At 43.7% G+C, this 23,831-nt stretch overlaps 1 protein-coding gene across 1 annotated transcript in view; it reads left to right on the top strand.

The window, feature by feature from the left end:
- The first annotated feature begins 10,246 nt into the window (after positions 1–10,246).
- ngfra (nerve growth factor receptor a (TNFR superfamily, member 16)) overlaps positions 10,247–23,831 on the top strand; it is a 30,651-nt gene continuing 17,066 nt past the window's right edge. The window contains exons 1-3 of the mRNA XM_041956887.1: positions 10,247–10,554; positions 13,839–14,001; positions 21,949–22,311. Coding sequence (XP_041812821.1) covers positions 10,516–10,554; positions 13,839–14,001; positions 21,949–22,311 — 565 coding nt within the window. The 5' untranslated portion in view covers positions 10,247–10,515. The remainder of the gene's footprint in view (positions 10,555–13,838; positions 14,002–21,948; positions 22,312–23,831) is intronic.

Genomic DNA, 23,831 nt, shown 5'->3' with positions numbered 1-23,831 from the left:
CAACGTCACATTTAGTCTGTTGGGAACAATTTGAGTGGAATGGTTGAGGAATAGTCTGAATAAGTCCAGACTTCAAGTGCGGAGGTGACGGAGGAGTGTCTGCCACCTGGCCCAGACCAGAGCAGCCACACACACAAACACACACACACACACTCGTCCATCTTCCCAAATCCACGTCTGTCACTGAGCCCCGTCAGGATATGCCGGGTCAGGGAAAACCTCAAGGGCAAAGTTCAGGAAACAATTAAGGGAAATAACTGCACACCAGCGCACCGAATTCCAGTTCCATTCAGAATATGTGTCTGTTTCTCACTCGTTAAATCATTAACCCCACGACTGGAGACCACAAGAGAGGAAAAGCAACGCGGTTGCATGTGAAAAATTTAGACTCCATCTGCTTTGCAAGTGGCTATTACAAGAGCTATTACAGGGAGGGATGAGAGGAGAGCCCCTGCAAATCAATGGAGGCTTACTGGGTTTGTGGTTTGACCCTGAAGTCGGTTTCACCTTCAGACATTTAGCTCCCATCAAAGGCAGAATGCCCTCACAGCATTTTATTACTGCACTTAAATAAGATATATATCATAAAGAATCTAAACATCTGTACTAAGCAAAAAAAAACAAAAAAGAAAAAACTTGAATCATTTTAAAGAAAGGAAATATTTAATGTCGACTTAATGGAATAAATTTATTCAGTTTAAGATAAAAAAAACACCAATTAGAAAGTTTAGTATAAATGAAAAAACGGATAATTTCCAGTTATTGGAGGAAGAAAAAACACACTAAAGAAACACCACCTTGGTTTTACTTTTTGTTTTCCAACCGAGAGACGCATCAGTAGCCATGATAGCAGCGTATAGCGCTGGATTATTAATCTCAACAACTATTGGATGGATTATCATGAAGTTGTTTGGACGATTTTAGTGCCCAGACCTTTTCGGCTTGTTCTATAGCGCCACCAGCTGATCCACATTTGTATTTTCTTTTTTTCTTCAGTTATTCAGATACAGACGAAGGCAGCATTCCCATTAGTGTCACCCGTACTTTGTGTTACTGCTAATTTATTTAGCATGCTAACTGGATAAGCAAAGATGATGAACATGGAAAACATTATAGCTGCTAAACATCAGCATGTTAGCATTGTTGCACTCATGTTACTTTAAAAGTCAAACATTTCATGAAGAAAGTCAAAACCTTTTCAGAAAATAGTTTTATTTAATCTATAGTAAGTTTTTTTTCTTTCCCTGGCAGAAAGCATTTCACTGCTAAGCTCCCATAGAGCTGCGAGCGTGGTTGCAGACTCCTCATCTTGTTTGAACTTTCACCGTGTTTCCCAACCTGGACGCTCTGGTTGATGGATTCACTCGGATTTTCCTCGAATCTTTGCACTTTTCATGGAAATGCTGCACAGTTTTACCTCTTCGAACCGCCAAATGTATTCAAATGAAACTGTCTCAGGAGGTAAAATCAGTTTATGGCTGAACTGCGTTCAAACATATTTCAACCAAGAACTGCGAGAACTCTCTCAGTGTGCCACGGAGTCATAAATTGCTTCATTTTAATGGTCACAAGCCAAAAAGTTTGAGAAGTGGTTCATAGGCTGTGCATGTATTTTTCTGCTGTGCCCCATTAATATGATAATCAGGGTTATTTTATACATGGCAGGGTCCATGAATTTAGTCTGCCGTTGATACAATCCTTGACATTATATCTGGTTGACTGACTTTAATCTGCTGTGGCTATATGATGCTGCAGCCGCTGGAAGGAAAAGCCTGGCTGAGCTGAGCTCTGTGGCTTGAATGACAACAACATGAAGGGATGTAAAGAGCTTATTGGGATGCATGTTGTGTAAGGGCAGATATGCGATGGTGCTCGCTGGGAAACAAGATAAAACAAAAAAAAAATGAGAACAGGAAAGAAAGGCAGGCAAGCGAATGCAGATTTCATGTTTAGAGCTGAGACTTACAGCTCACAGACACACACTGCGAAGGTTTATGTTGTGTCGAGGATTTCCAGGACATTAGCAGCCAGCCATGTACGCTGGTTGAGCGAACGCGACTGACCCACGCAAGGTTACGGCCTTTGATCGGTGAGACGGAAAGCAACTTTACATGCTGCACGCTGAAATAAAATCCTGTCGAGATGCACGCATGGATTCACGCGCACAAAAAGGTGATTAAGCATCTGAATTAAAGCCTTCACTACTCGATGATAGTATTGAGCTGTTTGTGGAAGTCCGGAGCTCAGTATGATCACGTTCTGGAAGAAAAGGATGCTTGGAGGAAGGTAGAGGAGGAGGATCAAGTTATCTATGATTGCTATTCAATACCATCCAACCAGCTAATCGTATTACTCCCCTTTCTGTGCCCCGCTGTCAATACTCATCCTCAGGTTGCTCTCACTTTTCGCCTCCTCTTTGCTCTTAACACCTCTTTTCATTTGTTTCGATTTCACTCGTGGCCTCTCTCTCTCCTCTCCTTCCACCTTGGCTGCCTCCCTCCAGGTGCCGTAGACCTCAAAACGGCGGTGGCCCGTGAGATCCCAGGACGCTCCTGCAGACCAAAGGAAGCCTAAAATAACAACGTCCTGCTTTATTCGCAGACATTAAACTCCTTTGATCCCAGGATGTTGTGCCCGCATGAGACAAAATGTGCGCAAGGCAAGTGAAATGTAAATGTCTCCGCCTGCAGGGGTATTATGCAGATGTCCAATTTCTTCTATTTGAGGAAACAGCTCCAATATTATTGCAGTTCTCAAATTTGAATATATTGGAGCATCATAACAATATAGCTCTTCTGATTGATGCCGGGGAAAGACAGCATTTATCCAGTGAGGTGCCTGATGCACTCACAGAGCAGGGAATAATGTCCCGATAGACGTCAAGGCTTAAAATCACACAGCGCCATCAATGTTCCATCACCATCACCTTGAGTGATGCAGCTCATCCATTTGGCTGATTATAGAGGTTAGCTGAAGCGTCACCATGAAGAGGACGGAGAAAAGAGGAACGACAGCAGATAAGAACTACTTCTCTCGATTACAGCGGATAAATGGTCTTATCTGAGGCAGTGCTTCACTTCACTCCCCGGAGAGGAGTGGGTGACGGATACAGAAACTGTTTTATTACTTCAGACGAAGGGGCGATCTCTAAACCGCCTCATAAAACTCATCTTTGTTGTCGTTTTCAAGAGGAACCAAATGATCAAGGCAGCAACTCAGACAATTAGATGATAAAATATGACAATTAAAGGTAAAGCACCCCTGTGGGATAATAGAACGAAGCAATGATCAAAAAGTTAATAAGATACAGGAAGAGAAAAAAAGAAAAAAGGCAGCTCGACAATTAAAGCATCTTCTGGTCTCTGTTCAGTATCAGATCAGTCATCTGCTGTTACACTGAAACTTATACAAGTCCAGCTTCTGACAGACTAATCCAGCTTGTTTTATGTAGGTTATCTTATCTAACGCACGATAAAAAGTCTCTTTTAGCCACTGGGAAATTCCACACAACGTTCCCGTCAGAACCTTTTAAATGATTTTCTCATTGGATTTGATTATCTGTGGAGGTGATCTGTGTATATGATCCTTTCTGCTTACTGTAAAAGGGAATCTGCATCCAGCTACAGCGCAGCAGAACAATGTCTGTGTGGCCCCCAGCTTTAACCACTGAGTGTTAAATGGACAGTTCACCTGTACAGCGAAAAAGGCAGATTTCTCCAAGTATCATCCTGACTATTGTGGCTATGACGGCTATTATGAGGCCATAAAACCCCAAACCAATGCAGACGGTTGGTCAGGACCCCTTGGCATGGTCTGGTTACACTTTCATAATGAAGCTGGCCGTGGTTAGCCCTGTCACATGGTCACTTCGTTTAGGCACCAAAACTACTTGGTTTGGTTTAGAAAAAAAAAATCATGGTTTGGCTTGAAAACATTAACTCAATCAATCTTCATTTTGGTTTCACACGGTGTGAACTGATACGCTGAGTCTCATTTTCCTGATATTCGTAAAATCAGTTGTGTTAATTATTCACCTGAATAATAATGTTTGAATAGTCTCCTTTTTCTTTTTAGTCTAAAACACACACTGCTGAAACATCTGAATAACATCCTGACAGAGATTTTCCACTTGTACCAAGAAAAATAATTTAAAAACTAAACATGCGATGAAATGAGTGGTAAAAAATGATATTTTTTTGCAGTGAGTGTGTCGGTGAAATGATTCCCGAGCGTCACCTGTGTAAATACAACCTGTCTTTGTTGTTCTGCTGCACCTTTCAGCTTCTGGTTCCCAGGTACATGAGGGTCATTTGTTCTGAGGGGGTCACATGTTTTACAACCTGCTGCTTTCATGCTACTGCCTCTCCACGCCGTGACAGCGGGGGGATCTGAGGGTGATCCAGGAGGTGGGCATGCTCCGACCACCGGCCATGTGGAGAAAGAAGCAAGAGGAGCGCTGGTGTCCTTTTTACAGCTGTCCGGGAATGCGACGGTGCACCTGCTCAAAGATGTGCCTGTCTGCTTTCGTCTGGTTTCAGCACTGTGACGAGGCTGAGGCTGGACCCTGATGCTTTACTGCACCTCTGCTGCATGTGGCTGAGTTCAGAACACAAGCCTCTGGAGTCTGCAGAGAATACACCCACTCATGTAAAGAAATATCGGCTTTCTAGCAAGATACAGTCATCCTGCACATGTGGATCAGGGTCATAAGTACCACTCTGATGGAGGTGCTTATGTGGGACCTGTAATTAAAATATAAAACTTAAAAATTACACTGAGTTGGAAGAAAATCAGGAATTAACTGCTGCTAAATTAATGTCCTGTGATTATGGTGGCCAGGACACTTGCCACTTGAGGTAATTTGCTCTCAATCAGTGATGCTACCTGAACGCAACACTGATTAAAGTCTTATTATAACTATTGTTTTAGAAGTTGTAATCTCACCTCACAGCAGATCTCTGGAAGTATTTTTTTCTGCAGGGGATCAGAGAGTTTTTACTGGGAAAAAAAACACATTTCACACTGAGAAAGTTGGCTGAAAAATGAGCAGTTTGCTCCAAAACACCCTCTGGTCTCCTGCTGAAATAAAGAACAAATTCTGGGGATCTGGTGTGCAGTTGTGCTGGAGTAAATCAACTGTAGTCGGAATTATTGTTCTGATTGGAAAAATAACTCCCAATAAAAGCATTCAACAGAAAACACACAAATACAGATGTATGTATATAAACTGTGTGTCATCAAAGCCAGATTTTTAATGAGTTTATGCAGCCCCAAAGCACTAATTTTACTGTGTCAAGCTGGAAAATCAGCCACGCTAATATAGTGGTCACATATGCTGGGAGGGGACTTATGCTTGCTCCTGGGAATGAATGACACAAGACATCAAGACGAAGAGTCGACGGCCTTGCTTGCAAGCAGATCTGTGAACGCTTAAGCACATCTGTATTGTGAACTACATGCTATGTCAGCATGCTATCATGCTCAAAGTGGCAATGCTGCCAAGTACCAAGTACCGAGCTTTTGTTTAGCAGATCATATCGATGTGTCGATGCTGACCCTGAACTGATCATCATATACTAACATGTTCTACTGGAGTCTGTAATTCAGGAGCTACTTGGTGCTTCGTTAGTTGATTCCATCTTCTATACGAACTGTTACGCTGTTAATCCTGCTCAGGCTTTCTGGCGTCCCACATGAGCGGTCTGGCTGGCTGCAGGTCAGCTCTCCCGCTCCTTCACTATGGAATGTGCATTGGACGTACACAGCTGAAAACAATGCTTTGAACATCCAAGAACAACAGATGAGAGGGAAACTGCGTGATGAAAAGTCCTGAATGTCGACTCCCCGCTTTGATTTTGCGCAGAGCAGCGTTTCCAATAAATTGCTCTTGAACTCAGAGAGAAAAATCAGGCTTTGTAGAAATGCAGAGTAAACATGAGTCATTGAAGCACATTACCCAGGGGGACAGTTTCCTTCACAAACACAGAAACACACCCTCCACATGAAAATAACATAAGCAGAAATTAGGGCTCGGCCTGTTCAGTGGATCCAGACGCAGTGGAAGTCTTTAATCACTCACATACTGTAATTAGCAGGCGAGTTAATTTATGCTTAAATAACTCACTTAGCACTGCTCAGAGTGAAGAGAGCTGGTTAAAAAAAGCTCAGTAACGTGTCTTCGAACATGTAACGCAGCCTTTTGTGCGAGTGCTGGCAGGATGAATATATCAGCAGGAAATGTTAGTCATTGTAGGGAAGCCACAGGAAGGAGAAACCACGGCCAGTGGCCAAATATTCAAAAGCATCGATTACAGCTTGAGTTTGTCTGCGAATTCAGAGATGGAAACGTTCACAATGCCTTTGCATCTGTATCTGTTTTTCATGAATATATGAGGACATTGTTGTAAGAAAAGCTCTCCGGTTCTTGCAATAAAGCGGCAACAAGGCCAGTTAAACGACCCTGATGGGATCAGCTGCTGAAAAATCCCTTTTTATTCTTCTCTTTGAACCTCCGATACTTGAGCTTAACATTCTGGACATGGGCAATCTTTCAGAGCTAAAGTTAACCAGGGAGAAAAAAAGCCCGACCATGGATATGACAGTGTAAAGACAGCCTGCCAGGAGTGAAGTGTACGTTCCCCTACAGCTCTGGCTCGTGTCCAGCTTTCAGCGAGTGCTTTCCGCGGTTTATATTTGCGGGCAATTTGTGACGGGTGAGTTCAACTCCTCCTCTGTCTTTAACGGGAACTATAATTCTTGTTTTTAGATGCGTAACCAGTCACAGGTGACGTCCTTTCCCCTGCTTGGCAGACTATTCAAACACATGTGGTGTCCACCCTCTTGACTCTACGCGCCTCTCCCAGCAGCTCCCTCAATGCATGCTGGGCCATAACTTTCATTCAGTGGTCATCCAACTCTTATATCATCCCCAAACTGTCACCCCAACCGCACAAACAGAAGAAATCACTGCACTGTTGTAACATCATGCCACCGTCTTTGCTCTGCAGGAGAAGCTGCTTGTCTTGACTCCACTTATCTGTGTCTGAACAGGACAACATCTGTGTTTTATGCACCAAGACGAGCATTAAAGAGGAGAAAAACATTCCTCCAGTTCGAATCCTCAGTTGGTTTCCTTCAGATCTCAAGCCACGTTTTTAATGAAGCAGGCGTTTGTCTTACTCCTGCAATCAGGATGTGAGCGACCAGGAAGTGATCAATTATGTAGATCATCCACGCTCTGGCCAAAAAAAAGAAAATCCTTCAGAGAAAGTGAGTCAGTTCAGGATAAATATGTGACTCTCAGCTTTAATTTGAGGCGCCTAAAGTGGAGTATGAACTGAAAATTAGAGGGCATATGTATACAAAGGCCCATGATTCCTCCACTGGTCACCCAACATGGATGAGAACATGTTCAAAGACCCTCAAAGCTGAAAGTCATTACACGTTTTGTGCCCGTGTCCAAATGCTCCACACTGGAGACATAACTGCAGGCAGCTCAGCGGCTAATCAAACAATGTAGAGATGTTAAGAATCTGAATCATAACCAGAAGAAACATCAACAAGAGATGGAAACGTGTCTTTAATGTGACTCACAAGAACGCAGAACACACAACGCACACAGCAGGAGAGAGATGCACCAGATTAAAGAGAAATACAGCAAATGTGAAACAGCAACACAGTTTATTTCTTCCATCACTTAAAAGACTTCACTTGTGTTTAACTCGCTGTGTAAAGGTTGAATCAAGGTATTTAAAGTGTGTTTAAACATCAACAGCTGCAAAGTAAGCAAAACATTAACATTTAAAACACTTCAATTACGACCAGACTCAACATTTCACCTTTTTAATTTTTACATTTCACTTTTCAAAATAAGTATTTGCAGCAGCCAGAAACGCAGTCTAAATGCAAGATGAACTGACAGCAGTGATAAAATTCATTTCCACACTCACAAAGGAAGAAAGCGTCCCACGAAGGCGCTTGACTCACTCTCCTCAACGACTTCCACCGGGTCGAGAGTCGTCCGCATCGAGATTAGATTTTATTGGTGACCTTGCAGACTGACATGACATTTCCTTTCGCTGACCAGTCATATGGCTGGAAATGTGATACGTAGCTGGAAAAATACATGTATCCCGCCAAAGGCCCCGTCAGCACATATCCATAGATCCATAACACAACTAACAGAGCTCACATTAAGAGGACATTTTTCTATTTCTGGCTGTTGGTTGGATACATTTCAGCCTGGAGTTGTAGTACATCTCTGCGACAGCGTTGTCCGAATCAAACAAGGTGGCTGTTGATGTTAATGAGTAGCATTTATTTAAGGACTTGGAGGCTTTACTCAAGACTGCGGTGGACACTAAACGGTGGATTCAAAGGGTTCGACATGTGAGCACAAAATCAGAGATGGCTATTGACAGAGAGGAGAGCTGTCAGAGTCATCAGAACGGGGGTTAGTCATTGGTGCTGCAGGGGTGATCTCAAAGGAGGATGTAGGAAGTGGGAAAATTGATGTGTCCCAAGATCAATACTGGAGAGCATTTGGATCTCAACAGTGTAACTGAATCACCTTGTGGCTGCTGCTGCTTCTTTGGGGGCAGCGGCCTCCGCGTCCCCTGAGCTCATGATCGGGTGCAGAAGGTGGAAGTGGCGGGAGGACTGCACAGGGAGGAGATCCTGGAAAAGGCTGGACGCAGATAAAGCTGTACATTTTTTTTTGGTAGCTACTCATCGTCGCATCTTCTCGGATCAATATCCATCAACACTGGCTCTTCCTTAAGTGTAAAGGCTGAGTACCTCGACGAGCACCAAACACAATTACAGCGCTTAGACGTGCATTAGTGGTTTTGGAGTGGTCGCACCAAATTTAGTATCATCTTAAGAAAGTAAGCAAATAAATAAAGAATAACCGTGATGCAGCGGACAGATGCTTAATGGATGCACGCGGTTCAAAACCTCAATATGCTGAGCAGGTTTCCAGAAAACAACAGTACAAAAATATAAATGAGTCAGTGATTGTAATCAAATAAAAAAGATAAATGTAGGAAAATAATCCTGGTCTACATTTTGCTGGATCTCCACACATACATGCAGGGACAAAAGTGTAGCAGTGTGACACACTAACATGTTGACTCCTCTTTGGTGAAGAACAATCTCATCCTTCACTGCTGAGCTCATGATCAGCAGACACAGTCAGAGTGAGCTGCAGCTGATCTGAGCTCAGCTGAGTCGCCCTCTTGTGGCGCATGACGACAGCGCACCTTGTAAACTGACATGAGGACGCTCGGACCTGGATGTTGCCTGGTAATTAGCATTTTGCGCACACATGAAGCCACAAAGTTCGTTTAAACTTTGAGATTTTGTGCAACAGATTGATCAGATACGGAGAGTGAAGAGGTCGACAGAAAAATAGAAACACCTGCTGTCCCTGCACTCATTTAGGTTCCTTTAGGTGCTCGTGCGTTGACCTGATTCTCGGGACGGGTTTTGTGGCTGTGCTTTTGGTGGTCTTGTTTTGTAGTGCATTTTATGGAAAGGCGTTCGCAATATGTTGCCTGCCTCATTTGCATATGTAGAGAGGAAAACAATATTTGAAACACATGTCATGATAATGCAATCCATCCTCAGTCGTGCAGAGGGAGAGAGAGTGCACAACAATTCATCCAGATTAGGTGACAGACTTTATGGCCAAAAGTATGTGGACACTTGTAATTCCACTAATCTGCAGCTGTTGCCGCCTCCACTCTTCTGGTTTCAGGCTTTGCGCCAGATTTTGGGATCTGGCTGCAGGGATTTGCTCCCATTCAGCCGCAGCAGCATTGGTGAAGTCAGCCTCTGGTGTTTGGCGATGAGACTCGAGCTCGCAACCGACGTTTCACTTCATCCCGAAGGTGCCGGATCGGGTTGAGGGTCAGGGATCCGTGCAGCCCACTTCAGTTCGTCCCCAGCAAACAATGCAGGCTGGCTCCGTGCGTTAAAGAGAGGGGATGGCGGAAGGGGGTGTGATGCTGCTGGATGTGTCAGACATTAATGTTGGACAATAGATTTAAATCATGTTTATGTCACTTTTGAATCAGACCTCAAAGCAGGAGAGAGGGAGAGAGAGAGAGAGAGGGGGAGGGGGGAGAGAGGAGCAGGTTGTATAGTCTTACTGCAGTTCTATCAGGGGTAATAAACTGGAGGGTGGACGTGCCCCCTCTCTTCTCTCCTCTCGCCTCCTCCGCAGTGCACTTGCAGCTGAGCAGCACTCCGGACAGGACGGTCTCCTCCTCCTCTTCCTCTCTCTCTCTCTGTGTTGTTGAGGTGGTGTGTGGTGGCGGTGCTGCCGCGGAGGGGGTGCACCGACAGTCGCATCTGACTCCAGCCCAGAGGTCCCGGGCGGACGCGTGATGGTGCGGACTCATTGATAAAATCCGCGCCGCTGGAATTAAAATGAGCGCTACTCTCTCCTCCTCCACATAGCGCTGCCTTCTCTGCACAAGATCTGTTTTATGTGAGTCCAGCAGGCGACACAGGATGACTACTCCCTTATCACTGGTGATTCTGTGCGCTTTGGTAAGTAGCCTATACAATAACTAGTGTGTGTTGCTGCAATATTCTTATAAAACTGCTTTATTACTCTGTACTCTGAGTTTTAGGGACCTTTTGCACTTAATATTATTTTTCTTAAATATCCTTTCATTGATGTTTCTATGTCCCAGCTGGAGCTGAGATTGTGTGAAGGGACCCTTTGATATTGCTAACTAATAATCCTGCAGAGACTTTTGTCGTGAGTTTTCCTTGACTTCAGAGCTCTTCATGGCGTTTATAATCCCTTTTGTGATGCCTGTTATATTTCTCCAATATTGTGAGCAGGGTTTCAGTGTGTGCTGTGCGAGTGCTGTGATGTTTCCCTCTAAAATGCCCCAGTAAAGGACTGATATGCCATTTTGTCCTGCTGAACATGTAGGCACTGCATGCAACACCAACTGGTTTGCATCTGTTATTATGCCCGGGCTATATTATATCCCGTGTACACATGCCCCTGCATGCACACTCCTACACACACACACACACACACACACACACACACACACACACACACACACACACACACACACACACCTCCTTCTTGGTTTTCATCCAGGAAGGAAAAGTTAGACAGCCCTGCTGCGATTCGTTTCTGGAAAATTGAGATTTCTGCTTCACATTGGGCTGCATCCAAACATCCAGGAGCCGTCTGCTGACAGGCGCCTTGACCCAGAGTTTAATAGCACTAATGAGTAGACGTAATTTGCTTCTAGTTTTTAGTTACTTCAACATAAGAAGAGATAAAGATGCTGCAGATAATGGAAAGTAAATTGATTCATTAAGTTCTTATCCAACACGAGCTGCAAATTGTTTGGCTAGTTTAAAGCATGATTATTCTAATAATGTGAAGAAGCTGATTGTGGAGGACGGTGGCGATAAAGCACGAAGCAGAGGGCGCATCCTCCCAGCGCCCTGGTATGTCCACAGCAGCTGGTCTAATTGGGCAGCTCAGTCATCATGTGAACAGCCCTGGATGTGAGGGGACACTCTGTTATGACAGCTGGTTTAAAGGGCGGTGACGGTCGGGTGCACTTTGGTAGAATTAAATTTAGAAATAAACTCTCAAATTGAGCATGAAATTGAGGAGAACACAAACCAAGCATATCCCAGCAGGGTCACTGTACGAGTGTGTGTGCGTGCAGAAGCATGTTTCTGCTGCTGGTGAACTAATTTCCTGCTGATTTTGCCATTAATCTGTGTTTGAGCTGAGTGATATTCCAGGGAGATGTCACAGGAAAGGGGGCTGGCGCAGCAGTCAGGGACATGAATCCTTTTCCTGCACATACAAGAGGCAACCCTCTTGAGGTTTTGGGCTGCATCCAGAGTTCATTTTTACAGATAAAACCATGACTTTAATGCTGATAATACACTCAAATAAAAGGATGGTTTGTGCAGAAATGTTAGAATAACTGGCTGTAGAGCCGGGAGAGATGAAACGCACCTCGAGAGCGAAAAGTGAAATGACAGAGAGGGGGGAATATTGAGCAAGAGGAGTGAGAGTGAGAGAGCTGCTGGCTGCTCAGTACATCTGTTTCTGAATGAAAGCAGGGCCAGCAGAGAGAGGAGGGACAAACGAGAGAGAGAAAGACAGAAAAGATTGAATTGATGCCTCAGCAAATGTGAATTAAGTGAAAATGAGCCCCTGCTCGTTACATAATAAGAGCCACGGGGCATAAAAGTGTTTCAGTATAATCATTTTCTTTGTTCCGAAACGTCAGGATATGAATTCCTTTTGTTTAACGTTGTTGTAGACACACCAGCGGAACAAGCCTCAGTTCTGATGCCAGCAGAGCTGCGTGGCATTTATATCAGAGAGGACTGAGAGGATGCAACAAGAGAAGGAGGCAGAGACAGAAGGTGGCAACTGGAGTAGATTACACAGATAGAGAGGATGAGGGATAATTAATTATGAATTAAATAGCAAATGGATGCGTATGTACAGTACAATGGCTACGTGCTGCAGGTATTTAAAGCTGGAGCGCAGGATTTTTACATATAAATGAACGCCTGCTACATTCATGCCCCCACCAAATGAGTTTCCACAAAGGCTAATTAAGCCTGTCACCGTCAAGTAAATCTGTCTGTATTTCGCAGTATACTAGAGTTTTTTATATCTGGTGTCTGTGGCGACTTTCCCACGCTGGCGCACCAGTAATGATGTGATTTACATCAACCAGAAAAAATTAGTCTGTCAGAGCTGAAGGAGGGAGCAACCATAGTGACGGAGTAGTCTACGGCAGCTAACTCTACAGTGGAGCCTATGGCGTCAAAGGCGCGTCAACAGTGTGTGTGTGTATTTCCTCTCACTGCCAGAAGGGGGAGTTCTGCACTGCAGGTATTTAAGGCAAAGTTAAAATGTGTAGCTGTGATTGATATGCTAATTATGACAGAGCTATAGAGAGTCTTATTATCTGATGTGAAACAGCTTTATCACCTCAGCAGTGAAGGTTTGCTTTGCTAAAAAAAAGTGTGCATGTGCACTTTTATTAATGTCTCAATATCTGTGCACACAATCACGTTATGGGGACTCATCTCCAATTGATGTTAAAAAAACAAGCAAACCATTAAACTGCACTATTAAGACATGTTTTCTGGTTAAAGTTAAGATAAGTCAAAGCAATGTCCTCCGAAGTGACAAAAAATATTTTTGTCTCTGTCTTTGTGAGGACCAATTTGAGTGTTAGACTTTGAGGACATTTTTGGAAAATGGTGCAGTTAGATGATTACCATTTTTCTTTTAGCATTTAGGGCTACAGTTACATTTAGGCTAATGGATGAATGTGAGCATGCAGTGTGATGGATGAAGTCAGGAGTGAGGTCGGAGGGAATGTGTGTGTGTGTGTGTGTGTGTGTGTGTGTCAGTGCAGATCGGAAGCAGGGCTTGATGTTCACATCCACTCTCACCTTTAGACAGTAATTAGGACGGGCATGTGTACAATGTCGTGCACACACCATTTTATGGTAACTGCCTCGGCCGTAGCTTGTCATAAGTTTACTATTAGGGCTGATGTGCCTTCAGGGGAGCTATTAGGGCAGTTTAGACGGCTGCTGTGTTCAAAGTGTGTCTAATATAGGTGGAGACAATATGATTTATGATGAATCCTGATAGCGGTTGGATTTAAGGAACAGGTTGGACACCTGGCAGCAATTTTCATCAATTTGTTTTGCAGTGTGTGTTTAAAGTCACACTGGCCCCGCGCTGTGTGTTTGTATGTGTGTGAAAAGTTTGCTCTGCTCTGATGTGCTGCACCGCTGTCCCGGTGTGCCAGGTGGCGTTAATGTTGGCGTCAAAGACGGAGCGGGCGGTGCTGCTCCCTTGTGACTCCGGCGAGTACACCAGAAGTGGAGAATGCTGCCAGGAGTGTCCACCTGGAGAGGGCGTGGTGAAGAAATGCGGCGCCACGCAGACGGTCTGTGCCCAGTGTTTGGACAGTGAGTAGAGATTTTATATTGTTTGCATGTAATTTGTACGTGAACGTGCACTAAACTGCTCAAACTCAGTTCATTCAATTCAAAATTGTTAAACTTAAGACATTAATCAAATCAAACATAGTACCACTTCCTTATAAAGCTTTACACAGGGTTTATATGTCGCATAAACTGGCTTAACGCTTAATAAATGATTAAATATTGCTTTATCGATCAGTTATTAGCCATTCATGTAACGCTGATCCAAAAAAGTTTGGACACTGTAAAACATAAATCAAACCGAATGTGAGGATTTCCTTTTTGACTTATACTCATATACTCAAGATAATATATTTAATGTTTTACCTCATAAACTTCATTAATTTTTGTAAATATCTGCGTATTCAGTAACAGGTGATAGTATCATGATTGGGTATGAAGCATCCTGGAAAAGCTCAGCCGTTCACAGCGAGGATGGAGCGAGGTTCAATACTTTGTGAACACATGATTGGATAAAAGATGCTACTACATGAGCTCAGGAACACTGTGGAAAACTGTTGTCAGTAAACACAGTTAACTTGCAAATGATTGCATTCTGTTTTATTTATGTTCTACTCAGCGTCCCAACTTTTTTCGAATCAGGACTGTATAAACACCTTCGGGTTGCCAGGTTGTGAAAAATGCCTGCGAAGAGTTTGGACCACAGACCACATTTGACATTTTGTTAACATTTACAACTAAAGACTTGATTAAATATTGTACAAACTCTTCATTTATGATTTATTATGATTTATTACTGCGGACATGATGGTTTATTAGAAAGAGAGAAACTCACATTAACATAACAACATTTATACCAAATAGAAAGACTGAACAGACACCAGCCAAAGGGATTTTTCCTGAAAGCTTTATGAATGACTTAATAATTGAACAAAATTCAAATGATAGTAGGTTACTTATTAAACTTTAATAAAGCTTTTAGTTACAACTTTAATTTACATATTCACAATAGCATGCTGCACAAAAATGCTCCCAAATCATCCCAATTTCAGTTTAAAGAGCATTTTTTTCCCCTCTACACATTATTGTAAGAGTATACAACCATGGCAACTTCATTCAGTCAAATCTTAGAAACAACTTGTTCATTGAGAAATAAGTAAAATGATCTCACTTCAACAAACTCTCCACAAACGTAGCACCTGCCAACAGACTTCACTGGCAACAGTTCCCATCTTTTACAATGTGGTTCCAATCTGCCCACACTCAGGTCAAAATATGTTTTTTATTTCGTTCATTTGGGTGAAGCGACCCTTTAATGGGTTGGAGGAGTAACTTTTAACACCAAAATGCTAAAACTTGACTTTGCAGAAACTCTCACTTCCTGTCAAAAGTAAAAGGATTAAATCAGATCTGGAGACAATCAAATACAGTATAAACACATGTAACAGCTGCAAAACGACACGTCATTGTCGCTATGATACGCACTCAGACCGATCCACGCAAAGTTTCTGCTCTTGGATCTTCTGTATTTACACATCCACTTCTTCTTCTGTGCCTTTAATGGGGGTGCGTCGCCTTGACTCCAAACAAAAAGGCTGTTAAAGCCAAAACAAACTCGTATCGTCCAATTTTCTCATTTGTATGAAGTGTCTGCTTTGGCTTTATCAAGTGTCCTGAGAAATGAGGCTGGAATTCGTATGTTTGATGCTTGTAAGTGGGTCCAAATGTGTTACAGCTCAGCTCAGGCTGCGAACCATTAGCACTCGCTCTACAGGCCCGAGTTGGGAGAGATGCCAACACTCAACATCATGGCGAAGAAGAAGCAGAAGAAGAAGAAGCAGAAGAGTCAATGCTACAAACACACGTGTTCTTCTCAGCTCAGGGGTCTTTCTGCATCATGTTCCTGCAGCTCTTTTTGCCCTTTAACGATGTCAGAGCAACGGCAAAGTACAGGTCAAAATCGCTGCATAGTTCAAGAGCAGCTGAAGAACCGGGACTCTGCAGAGCTACCTTCTCTTACCTTTTAAAAGCACATGCAGGTGCAAACTGTGGCAGTGTGAGACTTTGGGACTGACAGAGCAGAAATCTGAAATTAGCCTGGTTTAGACATTTGGAGTGCACTCTCTGCTGAACATTGATTAACTGCATTAATCCAGTCAGACAACACATGTAAACACTCGCAAATGGTGCATGTAAACAAGAACTGGATGTAATTTTGAGGGAAATTATTAAATTCTGGAGGAATGTTTGCAGACTGGCAGGAATGCTTTCTGTCCAGAGAAAACTGATACTGTGATTATCCTTGAACTTGTGAACTTCTTTAAACAACAGATGCTAATCTCTGTGATGTGTTATGTTATCAAGTCTGGCTGATTTCACCCCTTTGAAGTTTTTAATTCTTCGCCTCAAGGAACTCGAGAGCTGCAGCAATGGGTCCAGGGGCAGGGAGCCAGCTCTCTACCTCCAGAGTGCGACAGTGCCACCGGGTGAATAAAATTCAAGTCAATTTCACATAAACCAACGTTGTCAAAAAGTCCAATGTTAGAAAAGTTAGTCGCGTGAAATTGACAAAAATGGGTCTGTGTGCAAAATAAAAGAGAATTAAAGTGGACTTCTCATGCTTTTGCATCAGCGTTGTTAAAAATCCAGTCACACCGGTGGATGAGGAGTGATTGAGCAGGGTAATTAATAGTCATCATCATACGCTGCTAGACTGGAGCAGGAAATTGGTGGAGTGGAGGTGCCTGGAGTCTTTAGAGAAACATGTCGCAGCGTCTCAAGCGTCTGGACTTTATCTTCGGTTTGACGTCACCGAGAGTTTGTCTCGCACGTCATTTTCCTTTTCATATTCCTGTCGTAAACAGTGGCGGGCGATGCGTACATGGTGAACCGCAGCTTCCTATATTGTGGGCAGGCCCTCAGGACTGCGGCTCTGATGAGCATCCCCCCTCCCCTCGCCCCCACCCCTCCACACCAGCGAATCCCACCAACTCCTGTCGTGCCTCCTCTTTTCTCCATCCTGTGCTTTTCTCATCCAGCATCCCCCTCCTCCTCCCCTCCTCCTCCCTGTTCCTATGACTCATCGTCGGTATTAGGGGATGAAATGGTATTAGAGAGCCAGGCACCAAAGGGCACGATCTGCTCATTCATCATGCATACTGTTACATCAGTGCATCTTTACTCATTTGATCCAGCTAATTAAACCATATTGAAAAGCCTATTGTGCCTCTAACAGTGAACAATTATCTTGCTCTGCAGCACAGGAACAGTATTCACTGCTGATAAACACTCAACAATTAAGCTCAAATCTCCACGAGGTCGCACTTAATTTCCGGTGCGAATGCATTTTCATTGGCTTCAATATTGTTTTTGTTTCAGCAGATAAAATCTTAATGTACCTGAGGCCCACAGGAGCACATACAGTAACATAAGGCTGAGTGGGATTTATATGGAAGCTGAAACACTGACCTCACCTCAAAAAACTAAAGCTATAAATACATTTTCTAAAGTACAGGAATGAATAATTGAAGAGAAAAAATTCAACACATCCATTTCCTGTTTCATGGTAAATATGGGTGAATCTTTATTTACCATGACCCCCCTTAATTCCCCATTTCCTGCCCGTGTAACGCCCCCCCTCTCCTTCACGGCCTCGCGATCCCGACTTGGGACGAGTGCCAGCGTCAGCAGCGCTGAAATATTTATCAGTCTCCTCCACTTTTCTCTGCTGTCATGGGAGACAAGACAACCGGACCTGCTTCACTTAGTGAACCATTCAGAAAAAAAGTCGCCCCGCAAACTGATTGAAGATCTGAGAGGAAAAAAGGCCGAGCCTCGCGAGTCAATGCGGCGTTTAAGAAGAGCCCCGCTGGCTGACTGGACCGGGGATCACTGGGGATTTACAGGAGGAAGGAAAGTACAATCACAGCCTCGTCTGGTGAAGGCTGACACAGAGCACCGAGAATGGCTTCCAGCGTTGGATCTTGAGGGATGAAGAAAGGGGAAATGGTGATATTCCTCTGGCAGGTCCTCTGCGGCAGCGGTGGAAGCTTTCTCCCTACATGGCAGCCCAACAAGGCAAATAACAAAAGCCCAGCACACGATATGAGAGAAACTGTTGGTTGTTAAATTACAACTTCCCTCCTTTGGTCTCTTAATAATAGCTTTGTTAATATCCTAAAACACCTGTTTGAAATTAGGAGGGAAGCTAAGTGGACCAATGAAGCGGGGCGATAATTACACGCAAAAATGTTGCACGCTGAAAAAGAGAAATAAAGCCGTCACGCTGCTTTTCAAATGTTGGTAATTTATCCACAGTCAGCGAAAGGTCAGGGAGAAAATGGTGTCTCGGCTGAAACGTGGACGCTGACGCGCTGTGGAGTGGGAGAAATGGCCATCCTCACTAAAAGCTTACACCTAAAGTGCTGATTGTGGAGATCATCGGGCAGTTTCAAGGCCCTCCAGAGCTACATTATTGATGACACTAATGGGGCAGAAGCACATCAGTGTTTTGAGGGGGGTCCTCACGGGCTGAAGTGGCACATTTTAAGTGCGTCATCCCCCCGGTACACAGCCACATCCCCCCTTTACCAACGTCCATTTTTACTGCCGAAGCGAGAACCGATTGCTGAGATCTGAGACTGATCATTGCTCAATTGGGGACAATTAGCAAAAGGATCATATTTTATTAAAGAAGACACTCTCTACCTGATTCTTGATGGCCTTTTACTTCCTTTTTTTAGCTCCGAGATGAAAGCGCTGACACATAAATTAGACACGCACAAACCACACACACACTCCTCCCCCTCGCCTGTCGAACGCTCGGTGCATATGGTCGCGTTTAGACGTGTTTACGCACAAGGCCCGGAGAGGGGCTCATGCATGCAAGCTAAAATTAGCAAGGAAGCCTGCGCGCTGCGGGATAATTGAAATGAATGAGGAGAGCTTTACCGGTTGAGCCTGACTGCAAAGAAAACAAAGACTCCAAGCTCACAAATTCGACCTGAGGTCTGTTATTCGTCTGGGTCGGGATCGATCAGTCAGCGTCACGCTCTTCTATCGCTTCTGCCTCCGGACAGTAATAAGAGCACGGAGTGACGACGGACAGAGAAAAGAAAAAACACTGAACCTGGCGGTGCATGTGTCCATCCAAGAAGGAAACTGAACTCACTTACATCCCCGACTCCCCCGTTTCCCTTGACCCTTCCCCTTCCAGTCGTACATCAGCACTTCCTCGACACTTTCATCTCTAAATCATGTGTTTCAGTCTCAGGTCGGACTCACCGGACCACCCTCGAAGCCTGCCCCAAACAAACAGTGATTCATTCAAGCAAATCGAGCCTGCTATCTGCACACTCCCTACCTGTCTCTAAATCACTACCTCCGCCCGCTCCACTCAGGCCGCCTGTATAATATGACAGCCCTGGTCTACGGCTTCTTAGCTGTGCTGCTGTTTACAAGGTGTTTAGACCTTCAGTCTGTGCCAGTGTTTACAGCGCAAAGCAAGTGCTGGGACATTGCTGAAGTTCTTTTCACACCGACGATATGCTGTTGCTCAACGGGACACCCACTAAGCACTTCTGATGAAAAACACACACGCTCAGACATATGCATATGCAGATAAGAGCTGTGCACGCATCCGTGTGGCTTTATTTACATTTAACGGCAAGTCGCAATGATTTATTTCAGTAAGCAACACAAGGCATTCAAGCGCCGAGGAGCGTTTAAACCAGCTGCATGCTTCATTTAGTGAAAGAAAGAAAGAAACAGGCAGTCTCTGGTGGTAATTTAAGAGTTTACAGAGCTGTTTCGACATGCATTCTTGTCTCATAATCGTATTTTGTGAAGTGTTTGTGCTGGATGGATAGATGCTAAACTTCCTGCAGCGCTCTGACAGCCCTCCAGTGTTTTCTGCATGCAGCGGGGAGAAAAACGGCCCACATCGTGCCATTTCTGTCTGAACTTGCAAGGTGACCGCTCTCATGTTAATCATGCCACAAAAACAGTAAAATGGGATTTGGAGAACAGTGAAGCTGCCTCTGTAGGGAATCTGAGCTGTACTCTACTGCACCCCCATCTCATTCAACCGCTAAAACGCACTCGTACGACACCCCCCCCCTCGCTGTATGCATAATTCAGCAGGCATCCAATTATATCTGAAAATAATTCTATATGAACATGCAATATTAATAGATTACTTTGTGCCCCTAGGAACTCTCGGTGTAAGACTAAGCTTATTTGAGGTCATCACTTCCTCAGCGATGAACTCTCTCAAACCCTCCTAATGCAAACGTTCCTGGAGAGCAAATTTGAAATGTCTGAAGTCATTGAAAAGCAGCAGGCAATTAGTCAGCACAGATTTTATCTCAAATTTTGGTCAACACAACTCAACTGTGCTCTATCTCGTTCGCTCACAACATTAATGTAATGCAATGGAGTTGTTCTTTGAGATGCATTATTCACAACAGAAGTGCAAAACAAGAAGTGCAAAATAAGTTTTTTCAGCCACACTGACACTGTGGGATGGTAATTTTGGTTTAGGAATAAATGCCTGCAAATGACATTTACGTGAGCCTCAGCTGTTTTATGCTAGTTAGCAAATGTTAGCATGCCAATGGACTCATTGTGAGCATGTTAGCATGGTGCTAGCATGGCTGCAGACTCTTAGTCTTGTTAGCTTTCACACACATCAATTGTGGCAGCATTGATACCTGTTAATGCTCATGAGCACAGGGTCGACATCTTACCTTGTGTACGTGGTTAATGTCTAAATGATGACAGGTGGTTCTTGCTTTAAAAACTTAAACAAAATAAGACATTATTCCATATTCTTTGAAATACAGATTAATTGAATGGTCAACGAACATTTTAAACCCTGAAAGACAGAAAATTTCATTGCCCTCAAACAGGTTAGCATCTGCATTTTGTTACCGTTGGACAGGCTAGCTGTTTCCCTCTGTTTCCAGTCTTCATGCTAAGCTAAGCTAGCCTGGTGCAGGCTGAAGCTTCATATTTAGCATGCAAATTTATATAGTGGTGAGTTTCCAGAATTCCTTTAAATCATAGCACATAGTTGATGAGGACTTCTTTAAAAGTCTGTAGTGCTCGTTCTTGAAGTAAGTTCATTTAAAAGTGAAGCATGATAACACGATAAACAAAGATGTTAAGCAAAGTCAAAGACTAGTGTCTCCAGGCTCCTGAGCTTCAACCAAACTGATGAAGTATTAACAGATCATAAGCAAGAGTTCTTTGAGGCCATTACTGCTCCTTATGAAATAAAAAACCTAGTTATTATTACCAATTTAAACAATGCAAAACATGATTTTAACAAATATTTATCTTTTGTATGAATGGCAACATAGATTCAGGAACACAATTCATTGGATCAATTTCATCCGAGTCATTAATCATGATTTAAACAGTTTTTTTATTTATGTGTAGATGAGTTTTGATGGGGCAACGTGAATGACAAATGTACACAAATTTTATTCATACGTATCTGAGAAATGACTCGTTAAAACTCTTTCCAGCCTTTAAATATACCCAAGTGATTTCTTGATCACTTTTAAAGAGGCTTTCACCATGTCTGCATCAGTGAGAGCATGTCGATGCATCTGCACTTCACTCTGTGTGTATAACTGAGATTAAAGCAGTTTACTCAGCGCAGCACAAACACATCGGGATCGATATCGTAATGAGCACAGCAGGCTTTTGACTCGCTCCCCAACAAGAGCACCTTTCTTGTCCCGGAGCACAAATCAGTAAGAGCCCAGTGGATCAATGTGTCCTCCCTTCTAATGAATGTGCAGTAAACATGATTAATGTCATTAGACTCACTGTTTATCCTCCTGTTTATCTCCTCGTATTTCCTGCTCTCTTCATCTTCTAACCTCTGCACTCTTTGCCCCTTCTCTCATTTCCTCCCTCTCGCTTTTCTGTCTCGTCTCCTTCGACCTGTCCTTTCGTCTGCAGGTGAGACCTTCTCAGAGAACTACAGTCACACGGAGCAGTGCAGGCCCTGCACCGAGTGTACCGGCTTGATGCGAATGGACACGCCCTGCACCGACTCCAACGACGCCATCTGCGTCTGCAACTACAACTACTTCTTCGACGCGATGTCGGGCCAGTGCCAGCCGTGTACGGTTTGCCCGGCAGGCCAGGGTGTGTTCGCGCACTGCGAACACAATCACGACACCGTGTGTGAGGAGTGTTTGGACGATACCTTCTCTGACCGGGAAAGTTCCCTCGACCCTTGCCTGCCCTGCACCATCTGTGATGAGGAAACTGAGATACAGATGGCTGTGTGCACACCGACCAGTGACTCGGTCTGTCATAGTAAGTCTGCCACATGCTCAGGTCGCTTTCACACCTTTAGTTCAGGTAACTCGGTACAGACCAAAGAATGACATATATTGTTGTCTTTCAGTTTTCACATGACTCATTTGACTGACATCATCCTTCCCCAACAGACTCATCACGTTGGGGAAACGTTGGGTTGGGCAAAAATAGTCATTTAAAATTGAGGAAAAATTCTGGCCTTTTACTCTTTTCCGACATTCATCAGCTGCAGCCCTAATTAAAATCAAGTTAATTGTGGTGACTAGGGTGGATGGATGGGTCAAAGACAGAATTTTAACTCGGTAGACTTTGGTTTGATTCCTGTGTGGAATATATAGTCAGTGTTGATAGTTTTAAGGAAGAAGTTATTTTAAACCAAACCATAATCCTTTGTGAAACCTAACCAAGTAGTTTTGGTGCCTAGGCCTGACCAAACTGCAACCATCACCTTAAATGTTTCTCGGCAAGCTTTATTTTGAAAGTCTAACCAGATGTTGCATTTTCATTATGCATTATTGGGAGCTCGATCATGGAATGAGAACGATGGCGCAGACATGAAAGATGGATTTTGTGAGTAACTGCCATGAGACGTGTTGCTTGGTGTAGCTGATTGGTCCATATCAGAGCTCAGGTGACAGTGTTTGAACTGCATCAAACAGGTCAGGAGTGAAAGCACATTAAAAAAGAGACCAGTTACAGCCCGCATGCTGCACACTGGTTGCCAGGAATTTCAAAGCTGTGTTGGAGCCATCATATATGTCTCACTCGCAGTCAGAGGTCGTCGCTGGTCGGGTTTTCAAATGGCAGGAAGTTGAAAGCTTTAGCATTAAAAGGTCAAAGACTGCTGCAGTGTCAACACAACGGCAATGAATAACCTGCTCTCCCACAAAGCGGAAGGCAGCATGCGAGGAGCAGAGTCGAGCTTGTTGAGGAAGCTCGTAACCAAGGAAGCTGTAAATTCTCTCAGGCTGGACGAGGCATGAAATCAACCTCATCAGGGAGCCACAAGGCTCGAATCTGGGAGGTAGAAAGTCTTAGGCGGCATTGCTATCAGTTTCCTTCATCAAAGTCTGCTATCTTTCTTTAAAAAAACATCAGATAAGTGACGACTGTGAAGATTTCTTCAGAACTCCCAAAAACAACCTTTTCCCGTCAACGTAAGGCTGATTTCGGGAGAAGTTTGTGGTCCTTGTCTGTTCCTGGGAACTGCTCTTTTCCTTCCATGTGGATTTTTTCTTTATACAAACTTTGACCAAGAAGGCACTTACGTTCTGGAGTGATTAAATGCTTCTAAGAGAGCGCTTAATAGCATGTGCACTTGCTAATGCAGGGCCTTTTATTGATCTCCTGTGTACATTATAATTTTTAAATGAACAGTTTTATGATGGCTTTTGATATGAGTGGTGGGATTTAGCTTTGAGCTGCGATATTTCTCATTGGGGATGGGGTGGTTGGGATTTCAGAGCGTCAGACGCTGGCAGGTATTTGGTGCCACAAAGTCAATGAACCTCAAAAAT

The sequence above is a fragment of the Chelmon rostratus genome, chromosome 17, assembly GCF_017976325.1.
Source record: "Chelmon rostratus isolate fCheRos1 chromosome 17, fCheRos1.pri, whole genome shotgun sequence".
Lineage (NCBI taxonomy): Eukaryota > Metazoa > Chordata > Actinopteri > Chaetodontiformes > Chaetodontidae > Chelmon > Chelmon rostratus.
This window is presented reverse-complemented; position numbering and strand designations above follow the sequence as displayed.